Here is a 22428-nt window from a genome sequence, read left to right on the forward strand (position 1 = left end):
CATCTGTAATCCCAGTGACTTGGGTGGCTGCGACAGGAGGATCGTGAGTTCAAAGCCAACCTCAGCAATAGCAAGGCACTAAGCAGTTCAGTGAGACCTTGTCTCTAAATAAAATACAAAAGAGGGCTGAGGATGTGGCTCAGTGGTTCAGTGCCCCTGAGTTTAATCCCTGGTACCAAAAATAAGTAAGTAAATAAATAAATAAATAAATACATAAATAAAATATCTAGGTAATACACAAACACTCTGTCATCTAGTGTATGATACTGGATTTAGCAAATCAAAACAAATTCCATTAGCCCACAAAGCGTACCTTAGAAAACCAAGTGATTTTCTCCTCCTTCAGTTTTTGTATGAACAGTTTTGTTGTTGTTGATTTTGAACAGTCTCTCTAAGTTGCTTAGGCTGGCCTTTAACTTATGATCATCCTGCCTTATCCTCCTGAGTAGCTGGGACTATAGGTTTGTGCCACCACATACAGTGAATCTTAAAAACAAAAACAAAAACAAAAACAAAAAACACATGGTCTGAGGCATCAATTTAGGCAAAGAGCCAGTAAGTTGATGCAAGCCTGAAAGCTTTCCAGAGTCGAGTCAGGGTCATGATGGTCAGAGCACACCCACAAATGTAATCCTAGAGGGCAAATGTGATACTCCTGGAAACAAATGTTAAATTGTTAGGGTTCCCTAAGCAAGACATACATTAGTAGTACAGATTAACAAGGCTCCCACAGTTGCCTCCCATTGTGGGACCTTTCACCTTAGGGTTCCCAGTCCAATACAATACAATTAATTCGGTTCAGACCTTGGTTTTTGATGGCTTGCTTGATGTCAGTTAGTTCCAAACAATTTTTGCTTATCTTTCACAGTAGTTCATTTGCCTCACGAGTGTGAACAACATCTGAAAGTGTTTTGCATGGAAAGTGCAGAAACTGGGACTTCAAAACTTTTCAAAATGGGCTTATGTTACCTCCTACATGATTTTCCCTGTTCATTTATCTATTAAGCAGCCTAGAAAAGATTACTTTCTTTCTTGGGGCAGCTTTATTTAATAGCTAAATGGCCTTATTAAGGTGTGTTTACCAGGAGGGGTGAGGAGAAAGGGAGAGAAATGGAGTCAAGTTATTCTTTTGTTGAAAGCTGCAACTAATCTAGAAAGCTGAGCACAGTCAGTAGCAGTGAGATCTTGAGATTGGGTCAGGAGTCCATCTGTAAAGAATGAATAAAGGATTAATGTTTTGTGGTTTGCCTTCTCCCAACTTGCAACTTTTAGCAGGAACTACAAGTTAGGACTGCAATTCTTCATCTCTGTATTAGGTGTTTAGAACCAGTTAGCAACTTGATTTTTGGATGGTCTTATCAAAGAATAAGTCCTTCTCTCTGGGCATCTGTAATGGATTGAGACAATCCAGTCACAATCCATGATGTTTTCATAGATTATGGATCCACAAAAGATTGTCTTTTATAATTATTTAACTAATTAATTGTTTATTTATGTATTCATTCATTCATTTATGGTACTTGGGATTAAACCCAGGGTACTCTACCTACGTAGCCACATCCCCAACCCTTTTAAGTTTTTTATTTTGAGACAGAGTCTCACTAAGTTGCTGAGACTGGCCTCAAACTTGTGGTCCTTCTCCCTCGGTCTCCCAAATTGCTGGAATTATAAATGTACCATCACCATGTCCAGCAGAAGATTGCCTTTTAAATATTAAACATCTTCAAGGCAGAGTAATGTTTATGAAGCATATTCCTGATTCCAGTTTAGCACAGCTTGTGTTGAGATTGAAATAGCCCAACCTCAGAATCAGGTTTCAGCCTGGAGTTGAATCCAAGCAATTAAGATATGTGAGTTTAGGACTCCAGAAAAACCTTTGACTTTTCTTTGATAGCAGCAAAGCTAAGATGTTGCAACCTTCACAGTTATGTTCTAAGTCCAGATGACAAGCAAGCATATCCTATCTTGTCTAGTCTTGGAGTCCCAATTGACCCACTCAAAAATCATTTGCTTCTAATCAGTCAGACATTTGATTTCACAAGAGCTCAGTAGTAATGCAAAACTGCTTTTTAAAACTCCCAAACCAAAACAAAACAAAAACTCTCTCAAATTGTAATTCCATCTTGCAGTTTCCTTTGACTACTTGTTGATTCCCTTTTTCTAGAGGTTCCAGTAGGTTAAAAAAAAAAAAAAAATCATTGTAGATATACCTACAATACATTTTATGCAGAAATTTATTCTCTTTCCAGTACTCAGAGTTTAAAATATAGTTTTTTCACTAGCAGAAAAAAAAAAAAACAAAGAAGTTGCAGACTATTTTTTTGGTAACTTTTCCTGCTTGAGATCATTCATCTAACATTTATTTATTTTTGTGGTGTTGGGGATTGGATCCAGGGACTTAGGTATGCTAGGCAAGCTCTCTATCACTTCTATGAAATGACAAACATATAGTATAGTACATCTGTTTTTTAACCATATGTCTAGGTTCAGCAGTGACAAAATACAAAGCCATCTTTCACCACCTCCCTACTTTTTTTTCTCATTACACATTTAATTAAACCCCTAACTGTAATTTCAGTATTCATAGAATTAGAATTATAGTTGCTGGGAGATCCTGACTGAAATGCATAGAGTAGGAAGAGACTAGGTTATTTAAAGCTTTGCACCAGCCCTAGGCTCTGACTTTTCTTTTCCCCACTTGAAGGTAAGAACAAAACCCAAAGATATCACTTAGACTGTATTTTTCCCCTATCACTTTATTAGACTACATGACCAGATGCAGCCAGGTGATTGAGAGCATCAATTCCCTGGGGGTTAGATCTGCGCTTTTTAAATTTCATAGGTAACTTTTACCTCTCACAACAGATAGAAGCTCACCTGCTATTTCATACCATGGTTGATTTCATAGCCACCCAAGCAGCAAGGGTATCATCCTGCTACACCAACTACATCAGCAGTCCCAAGATCATCCCTAGGTTCAGCAATTGCTGACAAGACTCATAAGATTCATAATGTAGTTGTATTTATGGCAATGATCTATGGCAGTGAAGGATACAAAGAAAACAAAGGGAAAAGGTACATGTGGCAAAGTCCAAGTGAAACCAGGTACAAGCTTCCAAAATGTCATGTCCCAGAGGAGTTACACAGGATGACTTAATTCCTTCAGCAACTAATTTTGACAACACATAAGAAGTGTCGGGTACCAGGGAAGTTTATTAGAGACTTGGTATCCATTGTTTTTATTGGGGACTGGTCTCATAACGGCCTTTACTTGGAACATACTAAAGTCCCACACTCCCAGAAGGAAAGCAAGTATTCAATATAAATCACACTTTTTGTTAAGCAGTTTAGGCAGAGTGGAGCATTCTTATAAAGGAATGTTAGAAACCTGCCCTGAATTTAAGTTCCTAGATGCTAGCCACAGGCCACCCTTGCAGACAGGACTTTATAAAGATATTAGTCTTGGGCCTGCTGTAATAACTTTTATTCTGCATACTAGTAAAGTATCAGTGAATTGTAAATTTGTGACTGCATAATCTATACAAGTTAAAGTGTTATACTCTTTATCACATGGCCAAATACTAATTTCTTAAATTAGTAGAACTTGTTGCACAATACTAATTAATTCATATCCACAGTTCTGCCCTTTGAGAAATTAAAGTTCAATAAAAACAGCTGAGGCCTTGAAAAGGTTTTTTTTTGTTTGTTTGTTTGTTTTTAATGAATACAAAGATCTTGGCTGATCTTTTCTCTTTTTTTAATACCTTTATTTAATTAATTTATTTTATTTATTATGTGGTATTGAGGATCAAACAAACCCAGTGCCTCACACATGAGAGGCAAGTGCTCTACCACTGAGCTACAACCCCAACCCCAAGGTTTGTTTTTTCATAGCACTTGCTGAAAGCAGTATCTCATGCCTGTGATTCTAGCAACTCCAGGAAACTAAGGCAGGAGGATCACAGTTTGAGGCCAGCCTGGGCAACTTGGTGAGATCTTGTCTCAAAACAAAAGTTAAGAAGGTCTGGGGAGGCACTGGGGATATAGCTCATTTGGTAGAGTGCTTGCCTTGAAAGCACAAAACCCTGGGTTCAATCCCCAGCACTGCAAAAAGAAAGAAAAAAACAGTTTGTAGCATTCATGCATACTTATGTTTTTCTTAAATTATTTGTTAAAATGTCTTATGAATAATATGTTGAATCTGCCAGTTGATTGGATGTTCTTTGATTTGGATTTTGGCTACTCTTTGTTTTGTTTGTTTGTTTATTCCGCATTCCCACTGTGCTGGGGACTCGAACCCGGGGCTTAAGCAGGGAGGCATGCACTCTACGTGATGGGCTATATCACCAGCACTACTCTTTGTTCATATGATTTATCATCTAGTATAAAGTTCTGAGTACTCCTGAGTGGAAAAAGGAGAATAGAATGGTGATATTCCCTGCTTTAAGTGTTTTCCTAAGCAGAAATGATCAATAACCTTAAATCTGCTATAGTTGGTGGCCTTAATCTCCTTGGAGCATCTAAAGCACCTTGATACCTCAGAGTACATCAATATGTAGTCCTTTTGGATAAAATGAGTCCTGTATATCTTATCACAGCATCACCAAAGTTCTAAGACCTTCTAAAATTTAGCCATATTTTGATTAGATTAATCATTGAAATTTAGGTTGCCCTTTCTAAATCTGATCAACTAAAACAATGTGTTAATGATGTTGACTATATTGATTATTTGAGATTTCTTCCCCTTTTCTCATAATCTGTATTATTGTTTCTCAGTTGGAGTGCTGCTGGTATTTTGGGTGGGTAGCATAAGAGATTGTCCTGAATATTGTGCAATATTTATCAGCTCTGGTCTTTACTCTTATATGAATCTACAGTAGTGGACACTTCCTGTGTGCCTCCCTACCCTCTATTAATGAAACAAAAAAGAGATTTTCACATTTCTGCCTATCCTTTTGGGGAAGTGGTAGTTGCCTCCATTGAGAACTGCTGTTCTAGATCCATGTTGTTAGATGACTCTGGTCTGTGAATTTTTTTTTTTTTTTTTGTCACTGAGCTTTATTCCCAGCCCTTTTTATTTTTTCTTTTGAGACAGGTTCTCACTAAGTTGCTTAGGGCCTTACTAAGTTGCTGAGGCTGGCTTTGACCTTGCAGTTCCCCTGCCTCAACCTCCCAAGCTGCTGGGATTACAGGCATGTGCAACCACACCCAGTTTATTATTCAGTTTTTTAAATTATTTATTTTAGATGTTCATAGACCTTTATTTTATTCATTTATTTATATGTGCTGCTGAGAATCAAACCCAGTGACTCACACCTACTAGGCAAGTGCCCTTACACACTAAGCCACAACCCCAGCCCTATTATTCAGTTATTAAAGATGTTTCTTTCATTACTAAATTGGTTTTAATAACTTCATTTTCTTGTTTCCCTGTTTGTCTCATCTCAGTTGTTTTAGCCAGCTCATCTTTGTGTGCCCCTCAAATGCTCATTTCTTCTAGAGCTCCATTTTCTTATTTTTTTTTTTACCTGAATTCTCATGTCTGCATAAGCAGTCCCAGGTTATTCTCCTGAGTTGAACTTCTCAATCCATGTGGTCACTTGCTCCTGCATAAATCTGCTTCTTAAGTTCCATATGTACAGTAAATTCAGAATAATAATAAAGATATGTTAATCATAGTCTCAAATCAAAATCTGGAACCTATCTTTCAACCTCCTGATTTTTACTTATTTATGTCCCGTTGATTACTAGGTATTATAGATTTTTATTAAAAATCTCTTGAATTGAATTTCTTTCCATTCCTGCTTTTTTGCACTGTCTGTTGTTTGAACAATTATAATCATTCTCTCTTCCTTACTCCTTTGTTATATCTCTGTATATCAATTGCTACATGACAAATTACTTTAAAACTTAGCAATTAAAACCACAAATGTTTATTATTTCAGAATTTCTGAGAGTTAGGAATGGTAATGGCTTCACAAATTCAGCATCTCTCATGAGGTCACAGCCAAGCTTTCTGCAAAAGATTTATGCCTAGTTCAAATAGGACTGAATTTTCTTCCAAGTTCACTCATATGTCTTGGCATGTCTCAGATCTTCATGTGCTGTTGACTGAAGACTTCAGTCCCTCCAGAGGGCTGTTTACAGCTTGATTTCCCCAGAGAAAGTCCAGTTGTGTATCCCTTAACTGTAGTAATACATTCTGAAAAATGTATTATCAGGTGATTTCCTTATTCTGTGAACATCATGCAATATACTTTTCACAGCCTACATTAAAATTGTATACATTGTATAGATCAATCACTTGTATAAAATCAAGAAGCACAGATAACATGAGATGATTCAGGCCACTGCCAACACAACATGAAATATCATTTTACAATAAACTTATTTTTTAATAAGTAGGAGTACACTCTTAACAAAAATATAGTAAACACATAAGCCAATAATATCATTCATAAGCATTATTAAGTATTACATACTATACATAATTTTATGTGGTATACCTTTATACACCTGGAAGTGTAGTAGTTATGTTTATACCAGCGTCACTACACATGAGTTATACCTGTGCTATGACATGGTGATATGACATGTTGATGACTATAATATCATTAGGTAATAGGAGTATTTCAGCTCCATAATATTTTTATGGGACCCTGCTGTCTATGCGACTCTCATTGAAACATTCTCTGGCACCTAAGTGTAATTTGAAAAGAGAGTGCTCCTAAGAGCTAAGCTATGGTATTTTGTAACATAATTTTGGACATGACAACCATTACTTCTATTCTGTACTGTTTACACAAATTCTTGTACACTGGGAATGGGAACCATATGAGGGTATGAGCACCAGGAAGCATGGATCATCAGGGGAAGACATCTTAGACACTACCTTCAGGCCTGTGTGCATATTCTCTTAGGAAAAATTTCACTTTTTGATGGTTGCCAGAATAGCTACCTATTAAATCATGTCCATTAATTATATTTTTTAAATTCTTTTATGTCCTTAACTTTTTATACTAGATTTTCAAAAGTAGAGAGAGTTTGTGATAGGTGCCTTAGTTAAGCCAACACCCACTCCCAGTTCTCTCTGACTTTTTATACCTTCCACTACAGAGGCTGGTTACTTCCTGTTCACTTCTTTGGCCTTCCTTGCTGCTTGGGTGGCTCTGTGGCACAGTGCTGGAAATAGGTCTCCAGGAGGCTTGTAGGAAAGTTTTTTGCTTTCCAGATGAGCTAAATTAATGTGCATGGCACTGTCCTCCCTTTCTTCCCTTTGTAGTCACGGAGATAAGAGGCTAACATGCTAAGATGGCAGAGTGGAAAGAAAAAGGTCTTGGTGAGTCTCTGAACAGACACTAATAATTGTCTACTTCTAGACTTCTTGATATGTGAGAAAAATAACATCTTAATGGTTTAAGTTGCTATTAATTGAATTTATTTTTGTTTATAGCCAAATGCATCTTTTCTTTTTTGGTACCAGAGATTGAACCCAGAGGCACTCAACCATTGAGCTATATCCCCAGCCCTTTTTATTTTATTTTGATACAGGATCTTGCTAAGTTGCTTAAGCCCTCCCTAAGTTGCTAAGGCTGGCTTTGAACTTGCAATCCTCCCTCCTCAGCCTCCCAAGCCACTGGGATTATAGATGTGTGCTACTGCACCTGGCCAGTCAAATGCATCTTAAATGATAGAAGGGTGTGTGAAGTATTCCAATGTATTTGTGTCAAGTTTTTTTTTTTTCCAAGCTTTTGGATTTGTAATTATTTTTGGCTTTCTATTTATATATACATGTGTCTACATAGTAAATAAATTTATATATCTTCTAAATAATGCTTTTTATCAATTTACAATGTTTCTTCTTACTACTTCTTTTAACTTTAAATTTTCTTTGGACCAGACACAGTGGTGTATACCTGTAACCCCAGCTACTTGGAAAACTGAGGCAGGAGGAGGTCAAGTTCAAGGCTAGAATGAGCAATTTAGCAAAACTCTATCTCAAAATTAAAATAAAAAGGGGGACTGGGGAGATAGCTCAGTTGGTAGAGTGCTTGCCTTGCAAGCACACGGCCCTGGGTTCGATCCCCAGCACCGCAAAAAAAATAAAATAAAAATAAAAAGGGTTGGGGATATAGCTTGGGAGTAAATGCTCCTGATTCAATCACCAGTGCCAGGAGTTGGCAGGGGGGTGGATATTACTCTTAGGGTGATACCAGTATTGCCACTCTTGCTTTTTTTTGGTTTATGTTTGGTGTTTTATAAAATAGACTTTGAGGTATATGTGTGTGTATATACATAAACTTTTATGATAAAATACACATAAAATTTATCATTTTAACTATTTCTCATTGTACAATTGAGTGGCGTTAATTATGTTCACAATGTTGTGCAAACATGAACACTGTCCATTCCTAAAACATCTTCATTATTTGAAACAGAAGCTCTGTACCCATTAAACAATTAACTCTGCCAGGCATAGTAACACACACCTATAATCCCAACTAACTGGGGTGGGAGTGAGGCATGAGGATCCTCAGTTCAAGGCCATGAATGATTGGCAAGATCCTGTCTGCAAATAAAAAATAAAAGGGGCTGGGTGGATAGCTCAGTGGCAGAGTGCCTCTGGGTTCAATCCCCAGTACTGCAAAAACAAAAACAGAAAAAAACAATTCTTTTTCCCCTAACCCTGTACCCATGGTAACCTCCATTTTACTTTCTGTCTATGAATTTGCCTAACTAGGTACTTCATAAACAGTAGTCCCTCTTCTCCAGTTTCACTGTTTGTAGTTTCAGTTACTTCCTGTCAGCTCTGGTCTGAAAATATTAAATGGAAAGTTTCAGAAATAAACACTTCATAAGTTTTGAATTGTGTGCTCTTCTGAGTAGCATGATGTGCTGTCCATCTTGCCTGGGTCACAAATCATCCCTTTATCCAGCACATCCTTACTATATGTACTACTCTGTTAGTCACTTAGTAGCCTTGATTAGTAGTTGAAGGTAGTTGCATCACAGTGTTTAGGTAACTTTACTTACTTTACTTAATAGCGTCCCCAGAGCACACGAGCAGTGGTGTTGGTAATTCAGATATGTCAAAGAGAAGTTGTTAAGTGCTTCCTTAATTAGACTACATCATAGGTTTGGTATGTCTGTATGGGAAAAACAGTACTACCTGAGGTTTCAGACACCCACTGGGAGGTCTTGGATCATATTTTTCAAGGGTCAAGGGGAACTGCTGTAAGTGGAATCATATAGTATTTGTCCTCTGAAAAACATATTCCTTTTGTGTGTGGTGGGGGGGAGCAAGGACCTTGAGCAAGCTAAGCATACACTCTACTAGTGAACTACACTCCCAGTCTGCATACTGTCCTTCCCTCCCTCCCTTTCTCTCTTTTTTTTCTTTTTGGCAGCACTGTGGATCCAACTGGGGGCCTTGTACATGTTAGGCAAGTGCTGCTGAGCTATTTCCAACCCTGCATAGTGTGTCTTTTAATGGATCATTTATTCAGTTCAAGTTTAATGTTATGTCTGATACTCTTGTTTTTATTAGTTTTAGCACTCTAGCATTTATGAGATATTGTTTCTTTATTTTCCTTACTTTTGTTAATTTGAAAGTTTACTTCCATGAATAGTTATCTTCCTGTTTCTTACTCTCAGAAGCACCCCACAATGTTGTTGTTGATTGAAACCAAAATCCTATTATTTTTATGCCACTACTTTAGTTCTTTTCTATCCAAGGAAATTGAAATCTTTGGAATACTTTTCATTTCTTGCTTTTTCTTTTTACCTGCTCCTTCTTTTATTCCTTTAAAATCTTTGAAAAACAGTTATTTCCTTCTTCTCCCATTCCTCAACTCCAAGATTTTTCTAATATAGTTAAGCATTTACTAGTAACGTTTCTTATAGCATATATCTTTTTTAATGCACTTTGACTTCATATTCCAAAGACTGTGTTCTTATTCATTCTGGTCTAGCTTCATGTTTTTGTTGCTCACTGTTGCATCTTCCCTTTTATCTTGAGTTTTAATCTTTTATATAACAGTGCATGCACCTATATGGATAAATATCAGGAGCAAAGTTGAATGGAAAAATTATGTGAAAAAGTTGTTTGATAAGATTTCCATAAAGTTAAAAAATCCTCATAATACTTGATAAAAGTTGAAAAAGAAAAAAAAAAAAGAGTTTAGACTTGTTTACTTCTTGGGAAGGAGAGAAAAAAGATTGATTAGGGAAAGGAACATAGCTTTATGGATGTTTCATAATAAATTCCTAAAATATAGTACGTTACTCAAAGTGTGTATAAAAATTGACCAGGAAATTTACCATACTCTATTAATGGCAGTGTGTTTTGAAGAAAAAAGTATACATTGAGAACCATCCTCCCTGTTGTAACAAAGAATAACCTGGAGGTTGAGAAAAAAGAACTAGAGAAGATGTACCTTATCACTCAAAAGTTTGTTAGGTAAAATTTCTTCACCCCCCATCCTAAGATTTCTAGGAAGCTATCCAACCCTATCCCTTTTACCACATTATTCCATCTTGTCTTATGAAACTCAAGTCACATTTAAGCCCTTCTGACATATACCCAGCATTGGTTTGAGTATATCAGGGATACTAAAGTTAGGCCTGTTTGGGTTAGGCACAGCACTCCCTTGATAAGTAACTTTGGCTCCAGAACCCTCTAACAGCTTTAATCAACCTTCTTAAAACTGGCCTGCAGTCTAGGATTCTTGCTGCCCATCTACCTCCCTTTGCCCTTACAGGGATGAGACCTACATTCTCTTGCTCACTTTCCTATTTCCTCTTCATGTCATTCCCTCAATATATCTCATATTTCTCAACCTCTGCTTCTCAAAAGATCTAAACTAATGCAGGAGTCAATGTGAAGTGCCTGGCATATAGTGAGCCATGAATGTGTGTTAATATTGTTATGGAAAACTAACTAACCGATAATGGTAACTTTAACTGTGGTAATGGACATGTCCAAATCGGAGGGACATTTAGGTTATGGGTACAATATAAAAATATATTTAATTCTAGTACATGTTCAGAAAGTTAATTTATTAATTACCCCATTATAGAGTAGGGAAACAGAACAAAATTGAGTCTGCCAAGCAGTTTCACACATCTCTAATCTCAGCTACTCCAAAGGCTGAGGAAGGATGATCACAAGTTTGAAGCCAGCCTCTGCAATTTAGCAAGATTTTGTCTCAAAAATAAAATATAAAAAGAACTGGAGATGTAACTCAGTGGTTAAATGCCTCTGGGTTCAATTCCCAGTAGTGTGGTGGTTGGAGGGAAGGGTCTTAGGTTGAAGATTCATTTCATTAAAAAAAAAAATAAACACACACACATATATGAATGTATGTATTCATACCCCAGGGATGCATTCAATACATAATGGAGGCTTTGCTATGAAGATTACCCCAAAAATAAATAAAATATCTTCAGAATTATATGTCAAGAGCCAAATAATTTATCTTCTGATAAAACGTCAGCTTTATAATTTCAGGTTTTTTGTTTGTTTGTTTTTTGGTACCAAGGATTGAACCCAGGGGCACTTAACTCTGAGCTACATCCCCAGCCCTTTTTATTTTTTATTTTGAGACAGGGTCTCACTAAATTGCTTAGGCTGTCTTTGAACTTGTGATCCTCCTATCTCAGCCTCCCAAGTTGGCAGGTGGGTGCCACCATGCCTGGCTAAGTTTTTATATACTAATTCATGAGAACTTTTTTTTAACTGTTATTGTTTGTTAAAATTAAAGAGATAGTTGTCCTTGTAATGAATAGATGGGAGAAGCTGAGAGATCTGCTTTAATGGGTTTAAATATCTAATTTTCTTAAAAAGATAGTTTATGTCTGCTGTAAAGACATACTTGTTTTTGCACAAGAAAATATTAGTAAGCTAGCTTTGGAGAATGAGATCGTGACATGGAGATATGACTTTATAGTGAAATTTTATATAGTAATAAGAGAAGTAAGAAGGAAAATGAAAATAAAAACAGATGTATGTGTGAGACAACTTAGAGTACTTGGTTCTTGTGAATAAATTCAAGCACCATTAGCTTGATCTACCAGATCCATGGAAGCTGTACTAATAGACCTTAAGATGAAATTTTTTTGGTTCTTGTTCCATTAATAATGTGTGTTTACTTACTTTATTATTTTTAACAGGGATGTGCATGCAGTCTGTCTCTGGGATGATAAAGGCCCAGCAAAAATTCATCAGGCTTTAAAAGAAGATATCCTCGAGTTTATTAAGCAAGCCCAGGCGGTAAGTTCTGCATCTTTACCTATTTATTTATTTATTTGTTGGTGCTGGGGTTTGAACCTAGGGCCTCTCACAGATGCTAAGCATGTACTCTACAGCTGAGTTACACCCCCAGCCTCTGATTTGTTTTAGAAGTACTCAGACAATATCATATTTTTTGATTTTGAAAGTAAGACTTCCTTAATCCCAGCGGTTTGGGAGGCTCAGGCCAGAGGATCATGAGTTCAAAGCCAGCCTCAGTAAAAGCAAAGCACCAAGCAACTCAGTGAGACCCTGTCTCTAAATAAAACACAAAATAGGGCTGGGGATGTGGCTCAGTAGTTAAGTACCCCCAAGTTCAGTCCCTGGTTTACAACCCCACCCCACTGCCCACACAAAAAAGAAAGACTTTCTGAAGAATTTTAAACATTATATTGACTTATGACACATCTATTAAACTTTTAAATGAAATGATTGTCATTTGTTGGATGTTTTCTTCTCATTGTGATAATTTCTGTCAAGAGAGTACATTATTATCCCCAATTAAAAGATGCTATAAGGAATTTAGATTTTTATACATTTTTTAGAAGTCTTCACTACCATTATATTTTGGCCCAAGGTTGATCCACATAAATCTTTTTTTGTTTTTGTTTTTGTTTTCCTCTCATGACCTCTTCTCAGGTAGACAGTAATTTTCTTTATTACTAAATACTTCTCTGAATAAAAAAATCCTGGGACTGCCCTTTATTTTGCTGTTGCTGAGTTGAAGTCAGCATTCTTGTATTGGCATTATGAGTAAAATTTTAATTTTATTTAAATGAGGTCTAAGCTCATTTATGCCATTGGTCCATTGTACAAGCATTAATTTTGTTTTTATTGACACCTTTGTTTTTTGAGAAAAATGAATGCAGACGTAATGTATTATTTTGAAACTACATTAGCAAAATGAATGAATTCCTCACTACTTTGAGAAGTGGCCTAAGAGCATGAAATTTTTTTTTGTCTAAAATGAAACCTAGAGGGCTAGAATTTTTTTATTCTCCAGTTGAATCCTTATCTTGTACAACATTTGTAAATGTTGTCTGTTAAAAATTGTAAATATTAATGGCTGTTTAGCAGTTCAAAATTAAAAATGAGTTTTTCTGTATAGAACTCAAAGGAAGATATTGAAATCAAGTGTATGACTGGTATATATTTTATTTTGCTAGTAGCCACTGCCATGATGGGGTAAGAATGATGGGTATTATTTACAAAATCATTTTAGTGATAATATAAATAAATTTTTCAAGATTATAGTTTTAGGGGCTGATCTTGTGGTTCAGTGATAGAGTGCTTGCCTCACATGTGTGAGGCACTGGGTTCACTTCTCAGCACCACATACAAAGAAATAAGGTTTGTCAATAACTAAGAATATATTTTTTTTAAAACCATTATAGTTCACAAGAAATTATCTTTTCCTGAAAATAAATCCTATTTCAAGCTTTTTTTACAAAATTAAATGTTTCAAATCAATTTAATTAAAACTATTTATAAAATTGACTTAGAAATACCTTTTCCATTTGGTTTAGAAAATATCAGCTTGACTGTTTATAACTTCTGGTAAAGATAAATTATGTTTATCTCAAATTGATAGTTTTATTTGTTAGTTTCTGGAAACAGGCTAATAAAAACTCACCTTAAATCAGGTGTGGTAGTGCATACCTGTAATCCCAGTGACTAGGGAGATTTAGGCAGAAGGATTCCAAGTTAGAGGCCAGCCTGGGCAATTTAGCAAGATCCACAGCAATTTAGTGATCAAATAGTTATTCTCAAAAAAAGAACAAAAATGACTAGGGATGTAGCTTAGTGGTAACGTGCCCCTGGGTTCAGTTCCCAGTATGGAAAACAAACAAACAAACAAAATCTTTAGATATTGTTAACAGATGATTTAAAGTGTACTTACTCAATACTAACAAACAAAATATGTAAGAATTTCACAGAAACATGTCCCACTAAAGTCTAAAATGTGGACCTCAGCAAGAACCCAAGGAAGGGCCAGACACAGTGGTGCATGCCTATAATCCCAGTAACTGGGGAGGCTGAGGCAGGAAGATCACAAGTTCTAGGCCAGCCTCAGTAACTTAGTGAGTCCTTAAGCAACTAAGCAAGACCCTCTCTCTAAATAAGAAATAAAAAGGGGTGGAGATTTGGCTTAGTGGTTAAGCATCTCTGGGTTTAATCCCTGGTACTCACTCCCTGCCCAAAAAATTTTTTGAAAACAACCTAAGGATGGGATTTAATGCCACTGATCCCGAGCAGTTTAAACTGTAGGAATCACAATGACAGACATGGATGTATAATTTTAAAAGCTTTTTTAACACGAGACTATCTAACTTTGTGATTCACATTATTAGACAGTATTCAATTGAACTTACCTTGTTCGGAAGAACCAAATTTCCCAAATAAGAAAGGTAATGTGCATTAAAATGTTTATTATGGCATTATTTAAAATGACCAAAAAAGGGTCTGGATAGTAGATTACCTGAGGATCACTTGACTCCAGGAGTTTAAGACCAACCTAGGCAACATAGTGAGACTACCTAACTCAAAGCAACAATAAGAAAGGCAAACAGTGCTTGGGAAATTGTTAGGAAATTGGATTTTTTATATTAGATTAGCATAACTTTTATTTATTTTATTTTTCAGTCCTGGGTATTGAACCCAGGGCCTTGTACATGCTAGGCAAATACTCTAGCACTGAATTATATTTCCAGCCAAAAATAATTATTTTATTTGTGCATAATTCTGTGATTTAGTTATTTGGGATATGCTCAACTGATTTCACCTAAGCTTCTTAATTCAGCAGCAGTTGACTGTTGGCTTTGCAGGACCAGGAGGTCCAAGAGGGCCCACTCACGTATCTAGTGTTTGGTGCTGGTTTTCTCTTTCACCATGTAATTTCTCATTCTCAAGGAAATCACCCTTAAAGGTGAGAGAAGAATCCACAAGACTTCTTCATGTCTAGGCTTGGAAATCTCACATTACTACTTTGACCTTTTATTGGCCGTAGCAAGTTACCAGACCAGCCTAAACATGAGCAATGAGGAAATTGACTCCATCACAGTTTTTTTAAAAAAATTGAGATATATTGCCCAGCATGTGCAAGCCCCTAGCACCACCATTACTTCCCTACCCTGCAAATTAAGATATAATTCACATACTGTAAAATTCACTGTCTTAAAGCATATCATTCAAATGAATTTTATTATAGGCTCAAAATTGGATACATCGTCCACTAATTGCAACATATTTTCATCTCCCTGAAAAGAAAGGCTGTACCTGTTAACAGTTACTTTTTATTACCCCTCCTTACCACTAAACCACACTATCTGATCTCTTTTCTGCCTGTGTGAATTTGCCTATTCTTGATATTTCCTATAAAATAGGATCATACAGTATGTGACCTTTTTTGACCAGTTTCTTTCACTTGGGAAAATCTTTTCAAGATTCATTTTATGTTGTAACATTTATGAGTTTTTTTTTACCTTTATCTGGATGAATAGTATTTCATTGTGTGGCTATACCACATATAGTTTATCCATTTATCAGTTGATGGATATTTCCTCTTGTCTGTTATGAATAATGCTGCTATGAACATTTGTGTACTAGATTTTTGGGAACATGCTTTAATTGCCCTTGAATATAATACAGTTTGTGCAATAAATAAAACATTTTAAAATTATGGCATGAATATGTTTGTTCTTATTTTTCAAAGCATACTATGTTTATTTCAAATCGGTATGGTTCTTTTTTCCAGCGAGTACTGAGCCATCAAGATGACACAGCTTTGCTAAAAGCATATATTGTTGAATGGCGAAAATTCTTTACACAATGTGATATTTTACCAAAACCTTTTTGTCAACTAGAGATTACTTTAATGGGTAAACAGGGCAGCAATAAAAAATCAAATGTGGAAGATAGTATTGTTCGAAAGGTAAGTCAGTTTTTCCCATTGTTTTTCTGGTACTCTTTAGATAAAAAGTGCTGTTTGAAGGCATTTCAAAATAATAGAGACTTTAAGTGAACTTTTCTATTTCACATATAAATTCCTTTTCACCTCTTGGTGCATTTTATTGAATAATAAGACTTTTTTCTGTTATCCATCTTTAACTTCATTTCTCTTTCATCTTTTCATGTGGTCTTAAACTATAGATCTTTGTCTTCAGACATTTCCTTTGGACTGGGGTTGTAGCTCAGTGGTAGAGTGCTTGCCTAGCATGTGTGAGGCATTGAATTCAATCCTTAGCACCACATAAAAATAAATAAATAAAATTAAAAAAAAAACATTATCTCCTCTTCTTTTCTTTTTTACTTTCATCTTTTTCTAGTTTTATCTTTAGTATTTAATTTCCCTGTTCTTTCTTTGAATTTTTATTCTCCTGTAAGTTAAATTACTGTTTTTCAGTATTCCTTTTATTAGATTGTTTTCTAATAAGTTTGTGTTTAATTTTTGATAAACTGCTATCATCTTTATAATCTTTTACTTAATTATAGCTATTATAAACTCAGTATGTATCATATTTTTATATATTCTAATTAAAAGCACAGGCCCAGGAGCTAGTCATGATTTAAAGAAAAAACTCAGTCTGGAAAGTGAAAGATTCCAGGTTTCCCTTAGAATTCTAAATTGCTCTTCAAACTTTTTGTCTTCCTTTACCAAGTATCTTCCTCCTTGTGAATATACCAGAGGTGTATTTGGGGACAAGGGAGTGCTAGGGATTGAACTCAGGGCCTCACACATGGTAAACACTGTCTTTACTGCTGAGCTATATCCTAAACCCCAACCAGAGAACTGAAAAGTAAAAAATGCCATTTGAACTTAAATAACCTACTGTTTACTGTGATGGTTATAGTAACAAACTCAGGCATTAAAATAGCATGATCTAAAAATAAAAAATAATAATAGCATTGTCTAGGCATTCTTGCTTCATCCCACTCTTAAAATTTGCTTTACTGTTGACAGGAATATTGTAAATTTCTATATTCCATGGCTCTTCAGTGGTAGAAATAACTGTACCAAAAAAAAAAAAAAAAACCACACACACACATTCAGATGCTATTTAATTTGTAGTTCCATAATCTTATCCATTTTATTTTTATTTTTCTATTATTTTTCTTTTATTTTTCTATTTTTTTTTCTATTATTCCTTTAATTTTTTGCAATTCTGTATTCATCATGGGAAGCAGCATCCCTTAATAATTAAGAGCATCAATTCTGAGACCAGAATTGGATTCAGATCCCAGTGTTGCAACTGCAAGCTGCATGAATGTGGAAGGTTATTAGCCTTGCTCTCTGTGCCCTTTGTTCCACATATCTAAAGAGGGATAAGAGTAGTACCTATATCAAGATTTTTGAAGATTGAATTATATGTGGAAAGTACATAGCGAAGTCCCAGATATGCAATGAATATTAACCCTTATGCCCTGTGTGGGTTTGTTTTTTCTGTTGCTGCCATTACTAACATTTCTCCTTTACCTGACCAAATTACTGAGGGCATTTAAATGTACTCACTAATATGTATATATAATTTCTGCCATTTTGATGGACATCTGTAAGGTAGATTTTCATATTCTTTTTTAAGGTCCAGTATCAAAAATTCTGCATTTTTCTGTCAGTATAAACATGCGTATGAGTATTCTAAACATACCAATATTTCTGAAATTGACTTTGAAATTGTAGAAAAGCAACATTTTCCATGTGTTATCATATTTAATTTTTATAATGATCACTGAAAATTTGTATCAGTATTTTGATTCTTCACGGGAAGGAGGTATATAATTAACAACTGGAATTCAAATTCAGTTATGTCTGATTCTGAAATACTTGTTCTTTACCATTATGCTAAATATACTACTTTCCTAAAGAATTCAAGTAAATGCAGACCCAAGAATTTGATTTCCTTTTTTAGTGTTTGTATTAAAATTTGTGTGTATATGTGTGTGGAGAGGTACTCAGTATGTTAATAATTGAACATTATGCCATATTTTGTTCTTGTTTTCCTAGCTCATGCTTGATACATGGAATGAGTCAATTTTTTCAAATATAAAAAACAGACTCCAAGATAGTGCAATGAAGCTGGTACATGCTGAAAGATTGGGAGAAGCTTTTGATTCTCAGCTGGTCATTGGAGTAAGAGAATCCTATGGTATGTTCTACACTCTTACAATTTCTTTTTCATAAAAATTCCAGGACAGTTATAATTTTATCAGTTATGTTTATTAGCATATAAAGTCACATCTTTTTTTGTTCCAGATGCTTTTAAGAGTACCCAAATGGTATTCATTTTACTTTAAAGAACCTGCAAAAAATCATATTCATGTGTCAGATTTCCTCCATATCATTAATTTCTTGACTGATAATTTATTTTTTTTGTTTGTTTGTTTAATGGTACTGGAAATTGAACCCAGGGACACTCTACCACTGAGCTATACCCCCAGCCCTTTTTATGTTTCGTTTTGAGACAGGGGTCTCACTAAGTTGCTATGGCTAACCTGGAACTTGAGATCCTCCTGCCTTAACTTCCTGAATCACTGGGATTATGACTTGCTTCACCACACCTGGCTGCTAGCAAATCTTTTTAGTGACCTAAATTAGAGAAATAAAAATTTGGATGTATTTTGTAAATACATAAATTTTGAATGTAAATTTGGATGTGACTCATAAAAGGTAACTGCTTTTGTAGTTGTATTCAGGAAGTTACTTCACCATGTACATTTTTCTCCTACTGCTTCTGGCAGTATTTTCATTTGTATTTTAATTACGTATTTTGTTTCCTCTGACCTAGAATACTCTTCTTCATATTCTAATTCATTCTCATACTTCCTTTCCTCATGGAGGCCTTTCCTAATGTACATACTGGGTTAGGTCCTATCACTTCATGCTTCAAGTATCTGTATGTCCCTGGAATAATACTTTTAAATATCTTTTTGACAATGTATCTTTCTGTAGAATGCCTGACAGAAAAATCACTCTCTATAAATATTTGTTGAATTAATGAACCTTCATTTTTTTTCATTTCTTCATACATTGCAATTGCACGTAATAGTGGGATTCATATTATGAATATGAATATATATTCATACATGCATGTGATACAACAATATAATTTGGTCAATATGTTCCCCAGTATTAGTGAACCTTTAGAGTATTTCTGACTGGTTTTTTCCTATTGCTCCCATATTTCTTTAGTATTATTTTATTGTTTTTTTTTTGTTTGTTTGTTTGCTTTTTATTTACAGCATGCTGAATGCAGACTACATAGTTTGAGATTTGTGATTCTCCACAGCCGTTCCTAATTTACTATTCTTCCTTATCTTCTATTAGCCGTATAGTTGACTTAGACCATCTAATCAGAAAAAAAAAAAAAAGCTTGTGCTTTTCTGCTTCTGAATGTTATCTTAACTAATCTGTCTATGCAAACATTGTTTATGTCTTAAAATTCAGTCTAAATCTCATTTATCCTGTGAATGGTTTCTTGATCGTTGATTTAGAAGTCAGTCTCTTTATTATTCCAAAACAAAGTAGTCCATATTCTTACTTGTATTTATTTCTTAACTGCTTTGTGCCTTAGTCTTTTAAGTTGTTTATGGAGAAGGATTTTTTTCTTAAACAGTTATATGTTCTCATGAGCACTGTCATCTTCGATATAATAACTCCTCAATATAAAGTAAAATTTTATTTTCTGTTTTTCAGTTAACCTTTGTTCTAATCCTGAGGATAAGCTTCAGATTTATAGGGACAATTTTGAGAAGGCATATTTGGATTCAACAGAGAGATTTTATAGAACACAGGCACCCTCATATTTACAACAAAATGGTGTACAGAATTATATGAAATATGTAAGTCAAAACTTCATACATTTGGTAATTTGAGCTGTTATCTTGATATTCTTGATATTCTTTAAATAATTACTATTTTGCTTCTGGACAGGCAGATGCTAAATTAAAAGAAGAAGAAAAACGAGCACTACGTTATTTAGAAACAAGACGAGAATGTAACTCTGTTGAAGCAGTAAGTAATTTTTGTAATTATACATTTTATGAGATTATTTGAAGTACAGTAGCATAGGGGTGGCAAATACATGACACTAGTGACATTATCTATCCTTTCTCTTGTCTTTGACCAACCTTACTAATTGGTTACAGCATTACTAATTGTTTTCTAGTGAGTAAAAGCCCAGTTCCAAAAAGCACCTTATTGAGAACACGTTGTTCCTCAGAGCTGGTATGCAAAATAAAATCTATTTGCCCTCCCCGCTCTAGATTTTTACTGTATTTAATTTATACTACTTAATTTTTAATCAATCTGTTCTTACTGTATATTCCTAAAGGTAACAATTTTAGTGATTTTTTTTCATGTTGCAAGTAAAATACACTCCTTGACAGATGATTCTCATTATTTTCAGTAGATATATTCTGTAAATTGCTGCACACACTGAATTAGTCATTATTGAATCATTCATTACTCCTTGGAGGCATTTCTTCTTGTTATGGGAGGATGTTTCAAACTTCATCTTGTCATGAGAAAAATGCTAATTATTGAATGTAGAAACATCAACTTTTATTTTTTATTTTATATAATAAGTTCCTTATTTAAATAAGGTAGGTCAAAGATAGTAGCCATGCCAAGTTTTTTTGTTTTTTGGTTTTTTTTAATACAAGAATTCATCTTAGCATTCTTTAATAAGGAAGGTAATAATCAAGTTTGGTGAGAATCTTGGAATCTGCTCAAATATAACAATAGTATTTCCTCCAATTCCTTTCAGTATCTGGAGCCTGTGAACAAGATTTAAATTTACATTGACAGGACTAACATTTCAGTTTGCTTATAACCAAACCATTTATCAACTATAGATGAGATTTAGAAATTTTTAAATTTTTTTTTTTTTTAACTTCTGGCTTTAAAAAATTTTTTTTCTTCTGTCTTGAATGATAGTCATGTTTATTTTGGGGGGAGGTTGCTTGTTCGTGATTGGCAATGTATGTCTTTTCAGTGATTAAGATAATTTTAATACCAACAAAGAAAAGATGAGGGTCAGGGGCTAATTTAGTGGTTGTTGTAGAAATTCTTTATGGAAATTGAAAGCCAGATGTAGGCTTTATGCAGAAGCCAGGGCCATTGAATGTTTTGAAATATGTGTGCCATGATCCAAGTTGTCTCTCAGGAATTTAATCTGGTAGTAGTAAAGTAATTGTGATGGAGAATTAATTTTTATGGAGATTTGTCTTAAACGGTTATATGTTCTCATGAGCACTGTCATCTTCCATATAATAACTCCTTAGTATTAACATTGCAATAATAAGCAGGTTATTAGGAAGACCAGATAGGGTTATAATACTGGGAATGGAAAGGATGAACGTACAGAGAAAGACTTGCCACAGGTGGAATATTATGTCATTTTGTGTGCGCCTGTATATTGCAGAGAATCAAGCCAATAGTGTTTCAAAGATTTTGGCTCAGAATAGTGCTGCTACAGAGATGCTGCATATAAAAATAAGTCTTAGAAAGATGAGTTCAGTTTTGGAAATTTGAGTTCTCTTAGTAAATTCATATTCCTGTAGCATCTGAATGGGGATGTTGCCATTTTATAAGGCAGAATTGTTCTATTCTTAATACTCCAGTGTTTCAAGTTTAGCTGTATCATATGAACATTAGGGCCATTCAAATATGAAAGTCCATCTAAGAAAGAAAATGAGGATGAGAAAGGTAGTGATAAACATAACAGTTTGTATAGAATAATTAAGTCTCCTACTCTAAAATACAGATACACAGCAAAAAAATTCGAAATAGACTATGTAATTTGTTTTTTATAGTTATCAGTGTGTACCTCTTACCAAGTTGAATGATTCTAATTTTTAAAGATTAGTTTTTGTTTTAACAATAAAGGCTCCAAGTGCAATATAGCATGTCTGCAAAGAAATTTACTTATGGGTGTATAAAAGATTTTTTTCTGTGGTTTATTTTTATTTTGTTTCAATTTTCTGTTTATTTTTAAAAAACCAACTTTTGATTAAAATGTAACATATACAAAAGTGTACAAATCTTAAGCATACAGTGAATTATTACAAAGTGAACATGCTTGTGAAGTCACCAGAGTAAGAATTACCAGTTGTTCAAAAACCTGTTATGTACATATACTTCA

General features: G+C 34.7%; 1 protein-coding gene across 2 annotated transcripts in view; it reads left to right on the top strand.

The window, feature by feature from the left end:
• Positions 1-22428, top strand: part of Cul5 (cullin 5) — an 89148-nt gene that overhangs the window by 17082 nt on the left and 49638 nt on the right. The window contains exons 2-7 of one of the 2 annotated variants that reach the window (XM_047517083.1): positions 7283-7339; positions 12172-12271; positions 16044-16220; positions 18291-18432; positions 19980-20125; positions 20217-20297. In XM_047517083.1, coding sequence (XP_047373039.1) covers positions 16164-16220; positions 18291-18432; positions 19980-20125; positions 20217-20297 — 426 coding nt within the window. In that variant the 5' untranslated portion in view covers positions 7283-7339; positions 12172-12271; positions 16044-16163. The remainder of the gene's footprint in view (positions 1-7282; positions 7340-12171; positions 12272-16043; positions 16221-18290; positions 18433-19979; positions 20126-20216; positions 20298-22428) is intronic. The other variant, XM_047517081.1, reaches the window with a different exon arrangement.

The sequence above is a fragment of the Sciurus carolinensis genome, chromosome 11 (assembly GCF_902686445.1).
Source record: "Sciurus carolinensis chromosome 11, mSciCar1.2, whole genome shotgun sequence".
NCBI lineage: Eukaryota > Metazoa > Chordata > Mammalia > Rodentia > Sciuridae > Sciurus > Sciurus carolinensis.